Raw genomic sequence first — 20,503 nt, forward strand, 5'->3', positions numbered from 1 at the left:
AGGCCTCCTAATGAGACACCAGTGTAGCAGGTACTCACTCCACAGGGGGAGGAAAGAGACACACCTACTTTTGGGAAAGTGCCAGTATTTATACCCTTGGATTGTGCTTGTAACCCTGCCCCATAACAGAGCAGGTCTAAATACTGACAGGCCATCACATCCAGCATGTGACCCAACCAGTATCCACCCCTCAGGTTGACACTTTCTGGCTGTTGCTAGACCCGCCCTTGGATGCATCAAATGTATCCAAGGATGCAATAGCACACAAAGCCTTTCTGAAGGAATTAACCCATCCACTGCTGCATCTAACAGGACTTACACTGGTAGGACCCAGAAAAATAAGAAGCGGCCGGACGCTATGCAACATAGGTTTTATTTATAGGTTAAGAAATGATATACCCAGATGAAGAAAATTATACCCATATATCATTCATCCACTATAGCAGCATTCCACACCATTATTTAAAGAAAAATCCAGGGGAGAAGCTATGGAGCAGAGCAAGACTATTCTCTCAGCTCCTAGGACTCCCCGGCTCTCACAAAATGTACCTTTGTATTACATGTGAATAGCACAGAAAAAAATCAAAGTGGCTGCCAGGATCACACAATAATAACCCTGGTGGCATTGCAGCTTCTTACTGACCCACGGGAATGGGTCCGAGCCAGCAGCCAAATTAGATTTCCCAAAAGGAAAAAAAATATGCAGTAATTACGTAGGGTATATTTCTCTGGAACTGGAGGGTCTCTGAAGCGTTGAATAGCATGGTTCTCAACTCCAGAGGTCTCCCCTGTTCTGTTTATGGCAAAAAAAAAATTGAGTAGGAAATTGATGATTTAAGCTCCACATTCCCACATATCACCTTAAGATTTAATTTAATGATAAATACATTTTTGAAAGACAGTGTTATTAGTTTAATCTTGTTCTTACACTATACCTTTATATCAGATAAAACAAATACATCTACAGTATAAAAATGAATGGCAAAGCCTCCATACCTTGCAAAAACAGACATAGAAAAGCTGCTATACTACCAGGGGCGCTATCAGAGGGGGCCTAGGATGGAAGGGGGCCCTGCCAAACAACCAGAGATGTCAGGACTTGTGTTTAGGAAGTCAACCGATGATCACTCCCCGACACCCTCCAAGCCCCTTTCCCATTCAACAACTCGAGATCCCCCCTACTGCTCAACATCCGGTGGCCTACCATCGCCTCCTCCACTCAACATCAGGTCCCTTCTGCTGCACCGCCCTGCTAAACAACCGGCACTCTCTTCCCCAATCTCCTACCAATCAACAACTATGGTGGGGCCTATGGCAAGACTCAAGTCCCTGCCAAACCTGGTGAAGGAACTCCACATCACTGTTTGATTTCCAAAACAGATACATAGCTAAAAATGGTTGAATACTTAAAGGTACACAAGAGGAGTGATCCATACATGTTAAAAAGCAGGCTAAATGCCAACTGTAATTACGGAAAACTATAAATGAAATGTTTTAATGTACGGCATTAACTGTAATATATCAATAAATGTCTACATATCAAAATAACATATTCAAAGTATATTAGACCAAGTAATAAACGTCCAGTTTTCCTCTGTGTGCTGCCATATTTATTGTTGTGCATCTCTCTGATGTCCAACTGACACATTCTCTGTTGTGATTTATGACTTTGACTGTCAGAGGGACTCTTTGGTAACAGCAGGAGGTGGGGGTTTAAAAGTTTGTTGGTTTAACATAAAATTTGAATTAAAGACTCAGTGTCTTTAGCAGTGATTGATTACCAGTGTTAAAATGTATCTATTCTGTCAGATACAGTAGTTTCGTAACATAGCATACCCTGCTGTCTCTAAGTCTCCCAACTTACCACTTAAGATTGCAAGCTCTCCGGGGGAACGGATACTTTCCTATTGTCTGATTTTGTTTGCTGTACGTATAGTATTATAATTGCCTGCATTGCATTGTCCCTTTTGTAAAGCACTCAGTACATTGTGTGTGCAATATGAATAAAAATATACATACAAACATTGTATCTTTCTATATGGAGAGCTGAAATTTATGTGAAATATGTTTTATGTTTATGGTTCCTAGAACGCCCAGTTATCATAAATTACATCACCAACCAGGCACAAGGCAAAGACCCCTATTGTTGTACTTTTTTTTAAATCGTTCATAAGTTCGATATATTTAAAAAAAATGTTTTAAAAGAAAAATAATAAACGTGTTTTTATAAATGAACAAGCAGAGAACATAAAAATTTTTGGGGTGTAACATACCGTGTGCTGAAAAAAACTGCTTGGAAACCAAAATCAATATGAATTGATACCCAGATATAGCCATAGGGTGACCATACGTCCCGGATTTTCATTAAACGTCCCGGTAATTTTCTCAATCTCCCGGTTTTAAGCTTTTCCCTGTTTGGACTTAAAACCCTTTTCCCAACACTAGAGAGTTTGTGTTACGTAGGAAACGAGAGGTAACTCTCAATGTATTACTTCCTGGTAAAACATTTTTTAAATAAATAAACTGAAATAAATCAATAATACAGCATAAATCAGGATGCTATATGACAAATACCATTATAATATTTATTTTTAAGCGATGTCATTTGTTTAATTTTTTTATGTGTCCCTGCTTCTACTTTTGAAAACCTGGTCACCCTATCTAGCCAGACTAAAAACTATTTGTGAAGATTCATTGCCATTCCCCATGACCTCAGCTTGCAGACAAAGCAGGGTCAATGCAAATTCCAGTTGACAGTAAAATAACTTGCATACAGCTAGAGATGAAGAGAAAAGAGTTGCCACCAAAATAGCAGTGTATATCTGACTAACTCCCCCATTATTTTATTCTGAGTAAAATGCTTTAATCCATTCTCATTACTTTGTTTAACAACATACAATAACATGAGTTATTTCATTTTCTGTTGTACATATATCCCTTGTGAGCACATTCACATGTCTCAGACAGGTCTGCAACCCTGCTTTTTCCCATTATCTCTAAGGCTGCGCTTATGGTTCCGGCGACAGCGACAGCAACGTTGCGTCAAAACAAATATTGGCTTGGTCGCAATCGCTGGAAGTCACTTCAATTTGATTTTTCCAGCGACCGCAGCGTGACGTCAGCGGCGACGGCACTATAAGCGCGGCCTTAGCAAACAATGCTTCCACTGCAACTAGGAATTCTGGGAAATTACATACAAATGAGCACAGTGCCAAATTTTGTTTCTTATCCATTTTTTGACATGGACCCCTGTAAACTTATGCCTGCCGCATTACACAGCTTTTAAGCACCCCCTGGGTTAAAGAAGTGCATAGCCAGTAAACCTACTCACAGCTTCTTCAACTTTTTGGGTCTCATCAGTGAAAGGCTGGTTATACTGGCTTTGCAATGCTGCTAATTGGCATTACACCATGTGGAGGTCCTGAGCACCCGGGGCATGTTACAGCGAAATTAATGTGAGTGCTCCTTCAAATTCATCATTTATCAAGTGCTTAGCCAGTAAACCTACTCCGAGACAGCTTTTTGGACTGTTTGGGTCTGATCGGTGTGAGGTTGGTTATACTGGCTTTGCAATATGAAGGTGGAATAGGTTTAAACCACACATTTAACTTAAAGAAAGTTATGAAGTTATAAGTGACAAGGTGTATTGTGTGAGCTTGCCAATGTGGATTCATGAGAAAAGTAAGCGGTCACATTTATTTGTGGTAATGCTTCAGTCATATTCAAACAGCCCTTTTGCATGTGAAACTCAGAATTGACTACTGTACTGTGTGCAGCCAAAATAGTATATACAATCAATGACACTTATAATCCAGTATTTAAAAAAAAACACAATTCTAATCATATCCTTAGTTGTCAAGAGTGATGCACTGTGGATAAAAAGTACGCATTCAACATTTTAATTTTATCAGATGTCCTTTATAATTGCGTTCCTTATATTCCTCAGATAAATATAACACTGAAAAATAGAACAACTCCTACATTGACTTAATTATACTTTGAGGAATTTAATGGAACTGATCTTTTAAAGGTGCTAACCTGTTTTTTTAAACATACTGAATCACAATACGCCTCTTCAAAACAACTCATCATTTTAAATTCAAGACTTAACAAATAAAAATGTTACGTATTCCAAAAATGTAGGCATACAGTAGCCATCTTAATTCTCAGGGTTTAGCCACTTCCAAAAGCTTCTAGATACAGTATGATGAACTAATATTGCTGAAATCAGTATACTGTTGAAATTAATATATTACTGAAATGGACTGGGGGGGAAGTGTGGTGTCTCTGGACAAGGATTGAAGGCGATGTTCTGTTTCGATTTTGTCTGTTATGTTTTCCGTCTCCATTTTGTGTGTAAGATGTGAATGTGTGGTTTGAATGTGTTTTGCGCACAGTAGATTTGCGACTGTCTGAAGTAACGCCCACATTCATGGTAACAAGAAGTAACTGGCTTCTATAGAAAACTGTTTTAATCTAGTTTTAACCAGGTTTTAATGATCTGTAAAATGATTGGTTTAAGAATTAAGGTGTGGTTAGTATAATCTGTCTAGTAACCTAATTTGAACAAAGGAATCAAAAATGTATATAAAGCCTGCATGGACACTCTTTTGGCAGAGAGTCTGGTTGACTTTTGTGGGTATGATAATACTCTGTGCTTTACTGTGCAATAAACTACTTATTATTTAGAACCCGTGTTTGTGCGTTTGCAAACAATGACAAGTACGTCTAGCAGTAATTTCTTTATTTCCCGGGTTATATTGGTCCTCTCTTTATCAGATTCCATAATTTATACTGTAGGTGAAAAACGTATCACTTTAACTTTCTCCATGAAAATATTTCCCTCATTCCAATGTAAGTCATTGGAAGTTTGCAAGGTCTTTCCGTATCGTCAGTCTAAATCTCTCTGCCATGAGTTTCCATATATGTGTATGCAGTCTGCAAAATGAATATGTTCCATTTACATGTCTATGCTATGTCGATGGAAGGTAAGTACTTGTTTCCATCCAACTAAATGATAAATTATCACAATATGTAAGTCAGGATAAAGCTAGCGTCAAACAGTACTCCTAATGCATAAAACCTAAACAAGAAATACATAACACGCTACTCATTTAAAGCCATCGGGCAGTTCCTTTCATACGCGGATCAAATACAGTGGTCTGCTTTTAATGAAAGCCAGGGGGAGGGAGCTGCTACAGGTATATGCTCTCATTTTGGTGTTACATGAAGGATATCCACAAAAACGGCAACGGTATAACAGAACAGGGACAAAAATATTCACTGTGCCATGTTTCAGACACATACTGAATTGAAATACTTTATTTTACAATAAATACAACCCTACAAACTGCAGGAAGTGATTCCACTTGCTTCCCACAGCACACAAAGTGTTATAGTGTTGACAAGTCTAAGGCAATATTAGAATAGGGTATGGTGTCAGACCCAACAGGATGAGAAGTTGAACTCACACAATCTGTTATTCAGAACAACAGCTCTAGCAGTGTGAGCTAAACCAGCTGATGGGTTGCAGTGCACACTGTCTACTAACAGCATACCTCCAAGGGATATCTATTTTGTTGATTGAAATTGTAACCTTGAAAGCACAAAGTAATAATACTTATGTACTGATGGCTATGAGTTACTGAGGCCAGGTGACATTAAATAAACGATAAACAGAACATAGGCAACTTCGCGCTACTGGGCTAGAAGAAAATGGTGCCACCTCTGCTGCTCTAGGGATTACACAGTTATAATTGCTTTTTGACAAGCAAGCACTATTGTAGATGAATATTCTTGGTACTAACATTTTCATCTTATTAGGCCAGATCTGTGCAATCTCGTTTCTATAGATTCTGCAGAAGGCATTAAATCCCTTCTTCTGTATGTACCTATCTATCTAAGCGGATACGGTCTATTTCAGAGAGACTGCATCTCTGAAGAAGCAAACGTGTGATTGAATGCATTTTGATTTTTCAATCTGCATTATCAAACAAGAGAGTATGTGATGTATCTGTGAGGCCAGGAGATGTAGTGAAAATTTCAACTCAAGGAAAATCCATGATACTGTAGTTGACTTCACAGAGCCTGTTATTTCAGTTCTGAATTAAGGTGATATTATACCATTATAGTGTTTTAGCTTTCATTGTTAATCATTATTCATTTTATTATGGATCCTTAAAATAACACTAAAGAGCTGATTCTCCGTTGCCAAAGTGGCCGGTCAGGCTGTTTTTGGACACAATTCCCCATTGAATTCAATGGAGAATTTCAGCCAAAAACAGCTCTATCGCTTGCTATGGCACATATAGAATCGGCCCCTACAGCCTTTTTTCGATATGAAAATGTGCATTTTTCCATTTGTGATTTTTAATTATAAATCAAACGGTTAACTGAAAATACAATTTCATACGAAAAGATGAAATATTATTTATACTTACAGGTTCAACAAACTCAAACTTCTTCTTTTCTTGCACCTCTTGTACTTTAAAAATATATTCCAATGATGCATCAGAGAAGTTCTGATGTTCTCTGTCAATTAGGGTGTCCGCCTACAATAAAGCATATGCAAGTAATGAGTATCTGTTACAGTAAATAACGTTGTACGGAATGAACATTAATAATCTGTTATTTTGGTTACTTGGTTAAAGCAGTACAATCTTTGTGAAAGATCAATATTTGCTTCTGATGATATATTCTTGCTTTTTTACTGACAATAAATATAGAGCATGGCTGTAGGAATACTGCTAACAAATGACAATATTGAGGTGGTGAAGTGGGGACGGTTACTTGTTTAATCAATCAGACCTATACAGATTCAGGTGGCGTTTCATTGTTCACTAAAGAGAATTTACAAAGAAACTGAACACACATGAGCATTCTCAAACATATTAAATAGTGTAATGGCTGCTGGTATATACACATACAGCGTTATTCAGGCAAAGTGAATATCTCAAAGAAAGTCAAACCCCCCTTAACTTAACACGTTTACAAATGAGCTTTAAACAGTTTTTAAAATATTTATAGATGTCTTTAAAAAGACATAAATCACTCAGATTTGACTGCCACTGCCTTCTTTCAGTTTGGTCCTTGAAGGACCTGCATATTAAAGAACTTTATAGATAATTCAGACTTGGTTATTAAAATAAGATAGATTGTGGGCTTATTTGATAAGATCGCTTTTTTTGTCTGGCATCTTGTAAATATTCTGAAAAAAAGACAATCACTTCTTCCTTTGGATGATAATTTACCACATAATCAATTTAAGGTATATCCTTTTTCATTCAGAGTATGAAAGTGATAGGACACAAAGTACAGTACAATCATGTCATACATTTAGGATAGTGAAATGCCACTATTATTCAAAATCAGATATGGTGCTGACTACAAAACTGAAGTACTGTATTTCTGAGACTGCGCTGCAACCGTCACAACAAATGCATTTTCGCCGTCCTCGGCGCTTATAGTGCACACGACGGCGACATAGCGATGGAGCGAGAGTGCTACCAAAAATCTGGTAGTCACTGATATTTGATTTTTTTTGGCGACGGTCTCCCCTTGTGGCCAATCAGGAGCTTCTCCGTCCCTCTGCCTTTCCCCTTTATGACGTCGCTGGCCTTGTAGCCAGCGACGTCGCCTAAATTTGAAATATAACTATTGCAATAGCGATGGGTGACGACATTGGTCACGTCGCCAGCGACGGCACTATAAGCGCAGCCTTAGCTATTTACCTTCTCCAGGATCCCTCTGTCAATTAGCTATGTGAAGCAGGCAGTCTGTGTGTAAAACAGATACTCCGGCCTAGGTTTACTAAACCACACTGTTACTAGATGAAGTTAGATAGTTTGTAATATTGAACAAGTAAATGCTTTAAAAAGTACCACCACCTTTCTTTTTAAAGAGGTAATCCAAGCAATATCGTACGTTATTTTTACAAAATAAAAAATAAATCAGTTTTGTAGTACGGTATTAGATAATACTTGCTCCATTTTTTTTATTATTCAACTCAATGTCATTTTTAAAGTGTTTTAATATACTGAGCATCCTTTGATTTCAATAGCAAGCTTTGGGCCACCTCACCAGCAGTGCAAGATATTTGTAACACTTTCCTGTTTGGGATCATGTTGCCAATATTCCCAGCAGTTTGAGCGACAAACTGTAACAATAGCTAATGTTACCTTAGTAATACAATAATATATTGTAACTGCTGAGTTACACTAAGCTGAAGGAGTGATTGACACTTTAAGGCAGCCATTTAGTGAACCCTGGTAATCAGAATCTTTGCTGATCGTTCATAGGAGAACGATGGGGAGGGATCGAGGGAGACAGACACACAGAATGGGGAGCGAGAGAGACACACAGAATGGGGGGAGAGACACAGAATGGGGAGGGAGAAACACACAGAATGGGGGAAGCAACAGAATTGGGAGGGATAGAGATACACAGAATAGGGGGAGAGACACACACAGAATGGGGAGATGCAGAGACAGACACATTGAATTGGGAGAGGAAGAGAGACATACAGAATGGGGAGAAGGGATGGCTAGACACAGAATGGGGAGTAAAGGAGAGAGAGACAAAGTGGGAAGGGGAGAGACACAATGGGGAGACAGAATTGGGAGGGGCTGAGAGACACACAGAATTGAAGAGGGGGAGAGAGGGACACAGAATGGGAAGGGGCTGAGAACGAATGGAGGGAAGTCGGGGAGAGAGAATGGAGAGAAAGGGAGAGAGAGAATGGAGGTAAGGGGAGAGAGAGAAATGTGGTAAGGGGGAGAGAAAGCATGGATGTCAGGGGGGGAAGAATGGAGGCAAGGGGGAGAGAGAATGGTGTGTGTGTGTGTGTGTGTGTGTGTGTGTGTGTGTGTGTGTGTGTGTGTGTGTGTGTGTGTGTGTGTGTGTGTGTGTATGTGTGTATGTGTGTGTGTGTGTGTGTGTGTGTGTGTGTGAGAGAGGGGAGAGACAGAGAGGGGTGGAAAATCAAAAAGGGCAGGGGAGCAGTTGTCGATCATTTGTTTAATAAATATTTTTTTTAAATGTGTCCCGGTTTTAACTTTTGTAAATCTGGTCACCCTTCGCAGGGCTGTAGACCACTACCTACCCCCCCCCCCTCACAGACACCCCACCCAGTGTCGACAGCTTTGCGAGACCCCCCCTCTATATCTCACACCCCCATCTCTCCCCTACCTCTCACCCTCTCCCTCTCTCACTCACCTCTCCCACACCCCATCTCTCTCTCATCCTTTCACTCTCCCGCACCTTTCTCCCACATCTCTCTCTTACACCTCCCTCTCCCCCAATACACATAACTCATTCTCCCCCAGAATACCCCCTCCTCCCCCGTACCCATAATACCACGCCTCCCCCCATACCTATAATACTCTCCTCCCCCGTACTCATAATACCCCTCCACCCTCTGCACCCATAATAACCCTCATCTCCCCATACCCATAATAACCCCCTTCCCCAAACACCTAATAATTCCCTTGCCCCCATACACCTACTAATCCCCCCTCCCCATACACCTATCAACACTCCTCCTCCATACACCTATCAACCCCCCTTCCACATAACAAACACACAGGGGAGAGAGGCCTGCTGCAGGGTCTTCACAGCCGCCGGGCCTGGGACACCTCCCTGTTGGGGGCAATGACCCTACCTATCACCTACCATTCACAGATTCAATAGCTCCCCAACTACAGCCCTCAAGAACAACAACCGGACCACATTTTCACTGCAACACATACCTATGCAAGTTGTCTTAGAGACGATTAGAGCTCGGTTAATGAATGAATTGCTAATGAGAAATCTGCGACACCTGATGCGTTGGTTGTGCTGGCGGATTGAAGTTGGGGAATCCTGGATTAACGGATCCCCTTGCTGCTCGGTGGGTCGGCACCTCTACAGGAACCGTACAAGTTCAAGTTGCCTGGTGTGACTAAGTGTTTCATCTCAAGACTTAAGTTTAAGACTGCTTGTTTTACACTGTTAAGCACACTCCGATTTAATTACTTGTCTCATTTAATGAAGTGACATACTGCAGATTTAAAATTGTTTAGTCTGTTTACAGCGAGTTATTTTTTTTTTTTGCAAACTGCTTCATCTAATGTCAACTAACCTTGTCATTTACAGTTAAAAAAATCCAGCAACACCTAACCCAGTCAGGTTACGATTTCAGATCTTTTATTACATATGACCTCCAGTGCCAAGGAAACCCAACATGTCAATTGTCAAGAAATTATCAACACCATTTCCTTGATGAAAATTATTCTGTACGTTTAAGGTTCTAAAAATATCATATTTCTGTTTCTGAACAGGTCAAATTTCCCTTGATGATTGATTGAGTCCTTTGTCTCTTTGAGCATTGCATTGCAATAAACCAGTATTAACAATAATTATGAAATATAGATTATGAATTGACATTTCTTGCCGTGTTCTATATGTTGTTGAAACGAAATTCAATAAGAATACTAAGAATAGGTGTTTCAACAGAAATACATGATCCAATACAGTACTTTGTTTTATACGTTGTTTTATTTTATGTTTAAATACCGTTTATATTGTTTGGTGTGCGCTATAAAGTAAAAAAATAAAGTAATGGCATATTCCTGCCTGAAGATCTTACTATTTCATTTTGATAACCAAATCGCTATATTTGGCTTGCAATTCAGTTTCCTGGTTCTGCACTTGAAATTATCATCTCCTTCACCTTCTTATGAAAATATTTTGTAGAATAATGTTGGGATAATCTCGAGGCCACATAAATACATCTAGCAAAACATTAACCTTTCACTTTTAACTAATCACAAGCTTGTGACAGCAAAAATGTACGAAGATGCAGACATGATTCAGTAAATATATTGTAATGATAATAATTATTTTAGAGGGAAAAAAAAAGAATAAAAGAGCACAAATTAAGTTATCAAAAAAATGTTAAGCGTTATTTATCAAAATCACAACAATTATTTAAATACCTTTATTAAAAAAAAAACTCATTAAAGGCAATTGATTATTTTCTTCTGTAAATCACCGGTTTTGCAGATTTTCATAATTACTATGTTGAAATATTTTTTTAGCAAAACCATTTATTGCAGAGATACTTGTGCAGAAGCAATGGCAGATTTTTCAAAACAGAATTTTGTTTTGGTTTTTTTTTAAACTGTGACATTTGGACAAACTCTGTTCTTAGGAGAAATTATAGCTGGGTGTCCCAACCCTCTCCCCAGGACACCCCAGCCAGAACACGTTTTAGGAATAGCCATCTAATCACATATTGACATACAGGATAAATGCAAACATATGTGCATCGTAAATTATTCCTTATTTGTAAACTCTGGTCTGGCTGGGATGTTCCAAGGAACGGATTGAGAAACAATGGCTTACAGATGTAGCAAGACTTACTGTCCCCGTGACCACGAGAAAGTGCGAGATGACAGCCGTGCATCGTCTCGTCCGCTGCTCAGCTACCGTCAGCTGGTATAATTATTGTGCGGTTCTGTATGTCAGGGGTGCGCAAATTGGGGGTTGCGAGTTTTTTTGGGGGGTGGGGGGGAAGGCGCCAGTTACAGAAGCCCGGCACTCTTCAGTGCGAGGCCTCTGTAACTCTTTTACCTAAATTCTGGCGGCTTCTGGCGACGCATCGCCATGGCAATGCGGCGTCAAATGACACCACGGAGGTCACGTGACATGATCTAACATGACCCCGTGGTGTCATTTGACAGCGGATTAAAGGTAAGGGGGGAGGGGGCACGACACTGGGGGAGAGCTGGTAGCGGGTGCAGCGCAGAATGTTTGTGCACCCATGATGTTATTGCAGTTCAGCATGTGTGGCCGGCAGATGGTGCACTGAATATCTTCGCCTATGGACCGTAAGGGGGGTGCGGACGAGCCACAGATTGCCAATAAAGACATTTCGCACCAAGAACAGTAAGTCTTGCTACATCTGTATAGAAAATAGAATAAATACAGATATCATATATTGATATCGGCATAAATGCACATCAGGTCACTTTATATAGATATGTTATAAAATAGAACTTTTTAATGCACTGGCTTTTGGACTTGCATTAAATAAAGGTTTGATATGACAATTATAATATTAGCTGGAAGTCGGACCAAAAATCTACTCCAGATCACTTGGCTTTCCATTATTTACCTACAATGTAGCAGATGTTTTTCATTCTCTAAAATGTAGATTGTGCAGACTTTGCTTCTCCTAACAGAAAGATGCTCCCTCTCTCAGAAAGAAAAAGAAAAAAACCCAATATAATGCAAACAAGAAGGTCACAAACATTAATCTTGTAGTAAGATACAGTCAGAGGGGGGGCGAAAAAAAGGGAATTTGAAAATAAATGAATCTGTTTCATAAATTCCAGCTTGTCGTTACTCTTTATGTACATGATCACTTATTATGAAACAAATATACACACATATTTTTCGTTTTTATGGACAGCATCGGCATATCATATCATGTTTCTAAAGATGCTTTTTTTATAGTAGTCTCATTCACCCACAATTGTCATATGTATTACTATGCATATACTGTTTTTTATTTATGTAATTTATTAGCTACAGTATACTGTGACCTAATAGAGAAAAATCCCAGCTAGTTTCCCTAAAAACCGTATAACTTGGCTGGCTAAGTAATATATATTTCTGGGGAAGTACAGGGAATGTGGGCTACCTGTGTGTAATTCTAAGTCCTGTCTTTTATATAAATACCTTTTATCTGTATTTATTCCTGTGTTAGCAATTCCCCCCATCTTAGATACTTGTTATTGTGTGGTGATGAAATTAGCATGTCAGCCCTGCAAATGCAAATTATGTTATTGCCTGTTGCTATCATTTCAATGAAGGGAATTTCTGTAATCCATTTAGCTGACCTGTTCCATGGAAAAGATATCAGTGCAAGCTCGTTAATAGAATCAGTTACCAGGTCTGAGCCCCAGGCACTGTTTCTCTTGGCTGGCTGCCCTTGCTCAAAGTTAAAGGATAGCCACCAAGGGATATATAAGGGACACTGCTGATCAGAGTACTAGTCCATCTGAGAGACACTCTGGGAAGGAGTATGGAGTCAATCTGAGAGATACTCTGTGAAGGAGTGTGGAGTTTGACTGTGACCATGTCAGAGTGGTTGCTGTGTGTTCAGCACTCTGATATCCTGAAGCAGAGAAGTGGACAGGGTTAACATTTGAAGCGGGTCCCTGCACCTAGTGAGACTAGAGATTTTCCCCCAAGTCCCCAGTGTGATAAGTGTATGTTATATTGTGTATTTTGTGTATTTGCTGGTTTACCCAGAATAAACTCCGGTTGTTAAATTACATTGTCCTGTACTTAGTGACAGTGAACCCAGAAGGTTTCGGTGTTAAAAGTACCAGTCTCCCGTGACAATAATATGGATGGACATTTTTGTAATGTTTTAACTTCTGATACTATGATTCTGCAGGTTATAGATGTGTTTGTTTAATAGTTTTTAAAAGTTTTTTTTAATTTGCAGTTTTCAAAATAATTATCAGGAGGGGGAGGGGAAGGGATACGGAAAAGAAAATATAGGGAGATGGGGCTGAAAAAAATATATGGATAGCTTACAAAACATGGATCCACTTACAGATAAAGTACATGTTAAGAAGTTGAAACTGTATTACTATCTGAACAGGTTTTTCAGATGACTGAAGTCTCCAAAACTTTGTCCAATGTACTTCAATAAACTTGATAACTTTCCATTATGCTGGTTTCCTTTACTTTAGTTTTAATTAGGGGAAATGGACAAGCCACCTGCTGTCATGACAAGGCTAAAGACGATTTAATGGCATTAACAATGTGCCTAATTAATTTATCTGTGTACTTACAGTATCTAGATCTGGGACCAGTTTGTTGCATTTTACTCAATACCCATGATCCCAAAACAGAAAGAGGCCTGATATCTGTTCAATAAGAAGGTGTACTCATCTCCATATAGGTTGTATTTTGGGTCAACAAGCCTCTTTGTCCACATTCTCTCCAGCTTAGTGGGGAGTGAATTGGATATATCACATGTTGCCTTTAGGGGTTACGATATGATCTATGGCAAGCATGTCAAACTCAAAGGCTAACACGGGCCAAATAAACAAGGTTTAAGTTTATGTGGGCCGCAAAAAAAAAAAACTTCAATTTTCATAGAAACTTAGGTTTATTTCGAAAAGTGAGAGGGAGTGGCTCAGTGAGTAAAGACACTGACTGGCACTGAGAGTTTGAAGCAGGGGAGCCTGGTTCAATTCCCGGTGTCGGCTCCTTGTGACCTTGGGCAAGTCACTTTATCTCCCTGTGCCTCAGGCATCAAAACCATAGATTGTAAGCTCTACGGGGCAGGGACCTGTGTCTGCAAAAATGTCTCTGTAAAGCACTGCATATAGCTAGCAGCGCTATACAAGAACATGCTATTATTATTATTAAGTACAGTATAAAAAAACGAACGATAAAATTAATGTTTTTTTCCTGACACTTGGCATCTATGACTCTCTCTCTCCCTTTCTGACTGTCTCCCCCTCTCTGACTGACTCCCTCCCCCTCTCTGACTGACTCTCTCCCCCTCTCTGACTGACTCCCTCCCTCTCTCTGACTGACTCCCTCCCTCTCTCTGACTGACTCCCTCCCTCTCTCTGACTGACTCCCTCCCTCTCTCTGACTGACTCCCTCCCTCTCTCTGACTGACTCCCTCCCTCTTTCTGACTGACTATCTCTCTGACTGACTCTCTCTCTCTCTGACTGACTCTCTCTCTCTCTCTGACTGACTCTCTCTTTCTCTCTGACTGGCTGACTCTCTCTCACTCTGACTGACTGACTCTCTCTCTGACTGACTCTCTCTCTCTGACTGACTCTCGCTCTCTCTCTGACTGACTCTCTCTCTCTGACTAACTCTCTCTCTCTGAATGACTCTCTCTCTCTCTCTCTGACTGACTGACTCTCACTCTGACTGACTGACTCTCTCTCTGACTGACTCTCTCTCTCTCTCTGACTCTATCTCTCTCTCTGACTGACTCTCTCTCTCTCTCTGACTGACTCTCTCTCTCCGACTGACTCTCTCTCTCTGACTGACTCTCTCTCTCTCTCTGACTGACTCTCTCTCTCTGACTGACTCTCTCTCTCTCTGACTGACTCTCTCGCTGGATGACTGACTGACTCTCTCTCTCTCTCTCTCTGACTGACTCTCTCTCTGACTGACTCTCTCTCTGACTGACTCTCTCTCTCTGACTGACACTCTCTCTCTGACTGACTCTCTGACTGACTAACTGACTCTCTCTGACTGACTCTCTCTCTGACTGACTCTCTGACTGACTGACTCTGTGACTGACAGACTCTCTGACTGACTGACTCTCTCTGACTTACACTTTCTCTCTGTCTCTCTCTCTGACTGACTCTCTCTCTCTCTCTGACTGACTGGCTGACTCTCTCTCTCTGACTGACTGACTCTCTCTCACTCTGACTGACTGACTCTCTCTCTCTGACTGACTCTCTCTCTGTCTGACTCTCTCTCTGTCTGACTCTCTCTCTCTCTCTCTGACTGTCTCTCTCTCTCTCTCTCTCTCTCTCTCGCTCTCTCTCTGACTGACTCACAAATCAAATCAAATCAAATCAGCTTTATTGGCATGACGAAAGAACATTTCAGTATTGCCAAAGCGTGAATAATAGGGGGTGGGGGACAATAATTACATGAATACTAGTCGCTCTGACTGACTCTCTCTGACTGTCTCTCTCTCTCTGACTGACTCTCTCTCTCTCTCTCTGACTGCCTCTCTCTCTCTCTCTCTCTGACTGACTCTCTCTCTCTGACTGACTCTCTCTCTCTCTCTCTGATTGACTCTCTCTCTCTCTCTCTCTCTCTCACTCTCTCTGATTGACTCTCTCTCTCTGACTGACTCTCTCTCTCCCTGACTGACTCTCTCTCTGACTGACTTTCTCTCTCTGACTGACTCTCTCTCTCAAATCAAATCAAATCAGCTTTATTGGCATGACGAAAGAACATTTCAGTATTGCCAAAGCGTGAATAATAGGGGGTGGGGGACAATAATTACACGAATACTAGGGATAGGGTATAATTATTGCAGGGTATATGGGTAACAGTTTCACACAGGGGTGTGGGGGTTAATGTACGTCTCTCAGCTTGTGGCAGGTGCTGATATAGTGTGCAGCTAGTTCTGCTGTGGTTTCATCTTCTCCCAGGAGGATCGCTATTTTTTGGTTCTCTTCTGTATTATTAAAGTTCTGGATAACAGCAGTGAGTTTCTCTAGGTGGGCACTCCTCACTTCAGAGTATTGTGTGCAACGCAACAGGAAGTGAGTTTCATCTTCTACCTCACCTAGCTCACATCTTTGGCACAGTCTCATCTCCCGGGGCTTCCAGTTTTGTCTGTGCCTGCCTGTTTCTATTTCTAGGCTGTGGGCACTTATTCTGTACTGGCTCAGGGTCTGTCTCTGTTTTGGGTCTTTTACCTTCAGTAGGTAGGGTGCCAGAGTGTATTCTCTCTGTAGGCTGTGGTAGGTCTCCAGCTTCTTTGAGCGTTGGATATCATTTTCCCATCTTGTCACATACTGCTTCTTCATTTCGTTGGCGATTGAGTTGATTTCTTTTTTCGGCAGGTTGTTAATCTGTGTGGGGTTTTGTCCTTGGAGTGAGAGGACAAGTTGTTTGATGGCACAGGGTTTAGTGAGGAGGTCCTGGCTTCGCATTGCTCTGTAGCAGTAAGACTGTGGATGGCTGGTGTTTAGGTGAGCCCAGAATGTCAGTGCTCTCTTCTGTACCGTGAGCAGTAGAGGAAAGCGGCCCAGCTCAGCCCGGCATGCATTGTTTGATGTACTCCTGTGTACTTGGAGAAGGTATTTGCAGAATTCCAGATGCAGTATTTCTGTTGGGCTGGTATCCCATTTTGTGGAGTCTGGGTATGTTACAGGGCCCCACACTTCGCTGCCGTACAGAAGGATGGGTGTGATGATGCTGTTGAATATTTTCTCCCAGATTCTTATTGGTGGTTTGAGGTGGTACATCTGTTTCCTTATTGCATAAAATGCTCTGCGGGCCTTCTCATTCAGTGTATTTATGGCCAGGTTGAATTTCCCCGATGAGCTGATTGTCAGACCAAGGTATGTATAGCTCGTTGTCTGTTCCAGTGCTTTGTCGTCCAGTGTAAATTGAGATATGGTTGGATGTTTTTTTGATTTTTTTTGGAATTACCATTATTCTGTTTTTTTCTAGGTTCACAGAGAGTGCCCAGGTCTGGCTGAATTTTTCTAGTATTGCCAGTTTCTGTTGGAGGCCTTGTTCTGTTGGAGACAGCAGGAGCAGGTCGTCTGCGTATAGTAGAGACTTCATTTCAGTTCCAGCCAAGATGAGCCCAGGTGCTGGGGAGGATTCTAGGGCTGCTGCGAGCTCATTGATGTAGATGTTAAACAGTGTGGGACTCAGGCTGCAGCCCTGTCTAACTCCATGGCCATGATGGAAGAAGTCTGTCCTTTTGTTATTTACTTTCACGCAGCATTTGTTTTCGGAGTACATACTTTTGATCGTGTCGTATGTTCTACCCCCTATTCCGCTCTCTAGTATTTTCAGCAATAGGCCTGGATGCCAGATGGAGTCGAAGGCTTTTTTGAAGTCCACAAAGCAAGCAAAGATTTTGCCCTTGTTGGTGTTGTGGACATGTTTATTGATCAGGCTGTGTAGGGTATAGATGTGATCCGTGGTGCGGTGGTTTGGCAGGAAGCCTGTCTGGCTCTTACTCAGTACACTCTGCTCTGTCAGGAAGGTGAGGATTCTGCTGTTAAAGATGCTGTTGAACAGTTTCCCCAAGGTGCTGCTGACACAGATTCCTCTGTAATTGGATGGGTCCATCCTGTCTCCTTTCTTGTGGATAGGGGTTATCAGTCCTTCGTTCCACAGTTCAGGGAAGTAGCCAGTAGTGAGGACCAGGTTGAACATTTTCAGTGTTGCTTCTTGTATAGATGGATTGCTATACTTCAGCATCTCTTGTAGAATGCCATCTGGTCCGCTGGCTTTCTTGGTTTTTATTAGTTGTATTTTTTCTTTTATTTCCTGGATTGTGATTGGTATGTCCAGGGATTTTTGGTTATCTTTTATAGTGTTCTCCAGTGATGTTTGTTTGGTGAGGATTTGTTTTTGTTCTTGCGTCAGGTTTTCTTCTGGGATTTCTTGGTAAAGGTCCTCGAAGTAGTTTTTCCAGATGTTGCCATTCTGAATGGCCAGGTGTCTGTTATTCTGCTTTGTATCCAGATGTTTCCAGGTTTGCCAGAAAGTATTTTCATCTAATGCTTCTTCAATTCTTTCTAGTTTTTTGGCAATGTGGTTTTGTTTTTTCTTCCTTAGGGTGTGCCTGTAGTGCTTTAGGTGTTGGTGGTACCTCATTCGTAGTTCTGTATTGTTTGGGTCTCTGTGTTTTTGGTTTGATATTGTTCGCAAGCTTTTTCTAAGGGTGTTGCATTCCTTATCAAACCATTTTTCTTTGATTTTGTCATTTGTTGTTGGTCTGTTAGGGCTAGTTTTTTTCAGGTTTGATTTATTTGCTATTAGATGGAATATTTTGTTGAGGTTACGTACTGCCAGGTTTACACCGTGTTTGTTCTGCTCGTAGTTTGTGTCCTGGAAGCTTTGGAGTAGGTTTCCAACTTCTGAGCTGTTGATTGTTTCTGTGTATGTCGCGAGGCTCTGTTTTGTCCATTTGTAGGTGGCTTTCAGGCTATGAAGGTTGGAGAGGGGTTTTTGTGTTGTGCTTGGTTGGTCTGGTCTCTTAATAAAGAGCAGGGTTTGATTGTGGTCTGATAGGGGTGATGCTGGTGTAACTATGAAAGCCCTGATGGCTTGTGGGTCTATGTCGGTTATTGCGTAGTCCACTACGCTGCTGCCCAGCACAGAGCTATATGTGTATCTACCCAAAGAGTCTCCTCTTGTCCGTCCATTGATAATGTACAGTCCCAGACCGCGACACAGGTTTAGGAGCTCTTTACCATTTTTGTTTGTTGCACTGTCGTAGCTGGTTCTTTGACGTGTCACAGAGCTATGACATGTGTCATTTCCAAAGATGTAGTTATTTCCATCTGAAGATATGTAATCCTGTTCTCTGGCGTTCAGGTCTCCACATATCAGCACTTTACCCAGGGTCTGAAAGTGGATTGCCTCTGTCTGCAGGGTCTCGAAGATGTCTGGATTGTAGTATGGGGAGTCGGAGAGGGGGACGTATGCTGCACATAGATATGTGTCATATAGATGGGTGAACATGGAGCCTTTTATTTGTAGCCATAAGTGGGTATCTGCTCTCTTCATTGGGTTTATTTGGCTGTTAAGCTCCTCTTTGTACCATATTATAATTCCTCCTGAATGACGGCCTCGTTTTACACCTTTGTGTTTTTGGGCTGGGACTAGGAGCTGCCTATAACCCATAGGTATGGTAGACATCTCCTCCGATTGGATCCATGTTTCGTGGAGAATAAAAATGTCTATGCTCGTCAACTTGTTTATGATGTCTGGATCTTGTGGTTTAGAACCAAATGCTGACGCATTCAGGCCCTGAATGTTCCAGCTGCTAATTTTAAAAGATCCCATCTTGAATTTTGTATAGGTTATATATCTTGTGTTATGCCTTCCAGTGAGCTAATTTGCAAGTTTTTTTTTTTTTTACACTAGTCTTTGTTGATACAATAAATGTAGGTACGTTCGTTCTTCTCATTTCTGTACTTCTCTTTCTCTGCATGTAGTGGTGTATGCTTGTTTGTGGTAGTGATTTTGGTAGGATTATGCATTTTTACATCAGTCTGGTGCAGATGGTAGTGAGCAGTTCCCGGATTTCCTTTAGTTCGTTGCTAGCCGTTAGTCTGGTTCTGGAGGTTGTTGTGAGGCTTTTCTGTGATGCTGTGTGGTTGTCCCAATGCTGCTGTCTATCTCTCTCTGACTGACTCTCTCTGACTGACCCTCTCTCTCTCTGACTGACTCTCTCTCTCTCTGACTGCCTCTCTCTCTCTCTCTCTGACTGACTCTCTCTCTCTCTCTGACTGACTCTCTCTCTCCCTGACTGACTCTCTCTCTCTGACTGACTTTCTCTCTCTGACTGACTATCTCTCTCTCTGACTCTCTCTCTCTGACTGACTCTCTCTCTCCCTGACTGACTCTCTCTCTCTCTCTCTGATTGACTCTCTCTCTCTTTCTCTCTCTCTCTCTCTCTCTCTCTCTCTCTCTGACTGACTCTCTCCCTCCCTGCCTGACTCTCTCACTCTCTCTCTCTCTCTCTCTGACTGACTATCTCTCTCTGACTGCCTCTCTCTCTCTCTCTGACTGACTCTCTCTCTCTCTCTCTCTGACTGACTCTCTCTCTCTCTCTCTCTCTGATTGACTCTCTCTCTCTCTCTCTCTCACTCACTCTCACTCTCTCTGACTGACTCTCTCTCTCTCTGACTGACTCTCTCTCTGACTGACTTTCTCTCTCTGACTGACTCTCTCTCTCTCTGACTGACTCTCTCTCTCTCT

The 20,503-nt window shown here is 41.3% G+C and overlaps 1 protein-coding gene across 3 annotated transcripts in view; it reads right to left on the reverse strand.

The window, feature by feature from the left end:
• Positions 1–20,503, reverse strand: part of ARHGAP42 (Rho GTPase activating protein 42) — a 407,208-nt gene that overhangs the window by 94,682 nt on the left and 292,023 nt on the right. For all 3 annotated transcript variants that reach the window (XM_075592450.1, XM_075592448.1, XM_075592449.1), the window contains one exon: positions 6,441–6,551. In XM_075592450.1, coding sequence (XP_075448565.1) covers positions 6,441–6,551 — 111 coding nt within the window. The remainder of the gene's footprint in view (positions 1–6,440; positions 6,552–20,503) is intronic.

Source organism: Ascaphus truei, chromosome 3 (genome assembly GCF_040206685.1).
Source record: "Ascaphus truei isolate aAscTru1 chromosome 3, aAscTru1.hap1, whole genome shotgun sequence".
Taxonomy (NCBI): Eukaryota; Metazoa; Chordata; class Amphibia; order Anura; family Ascaphidae; genus Ascaphus; species Ascaphus truei.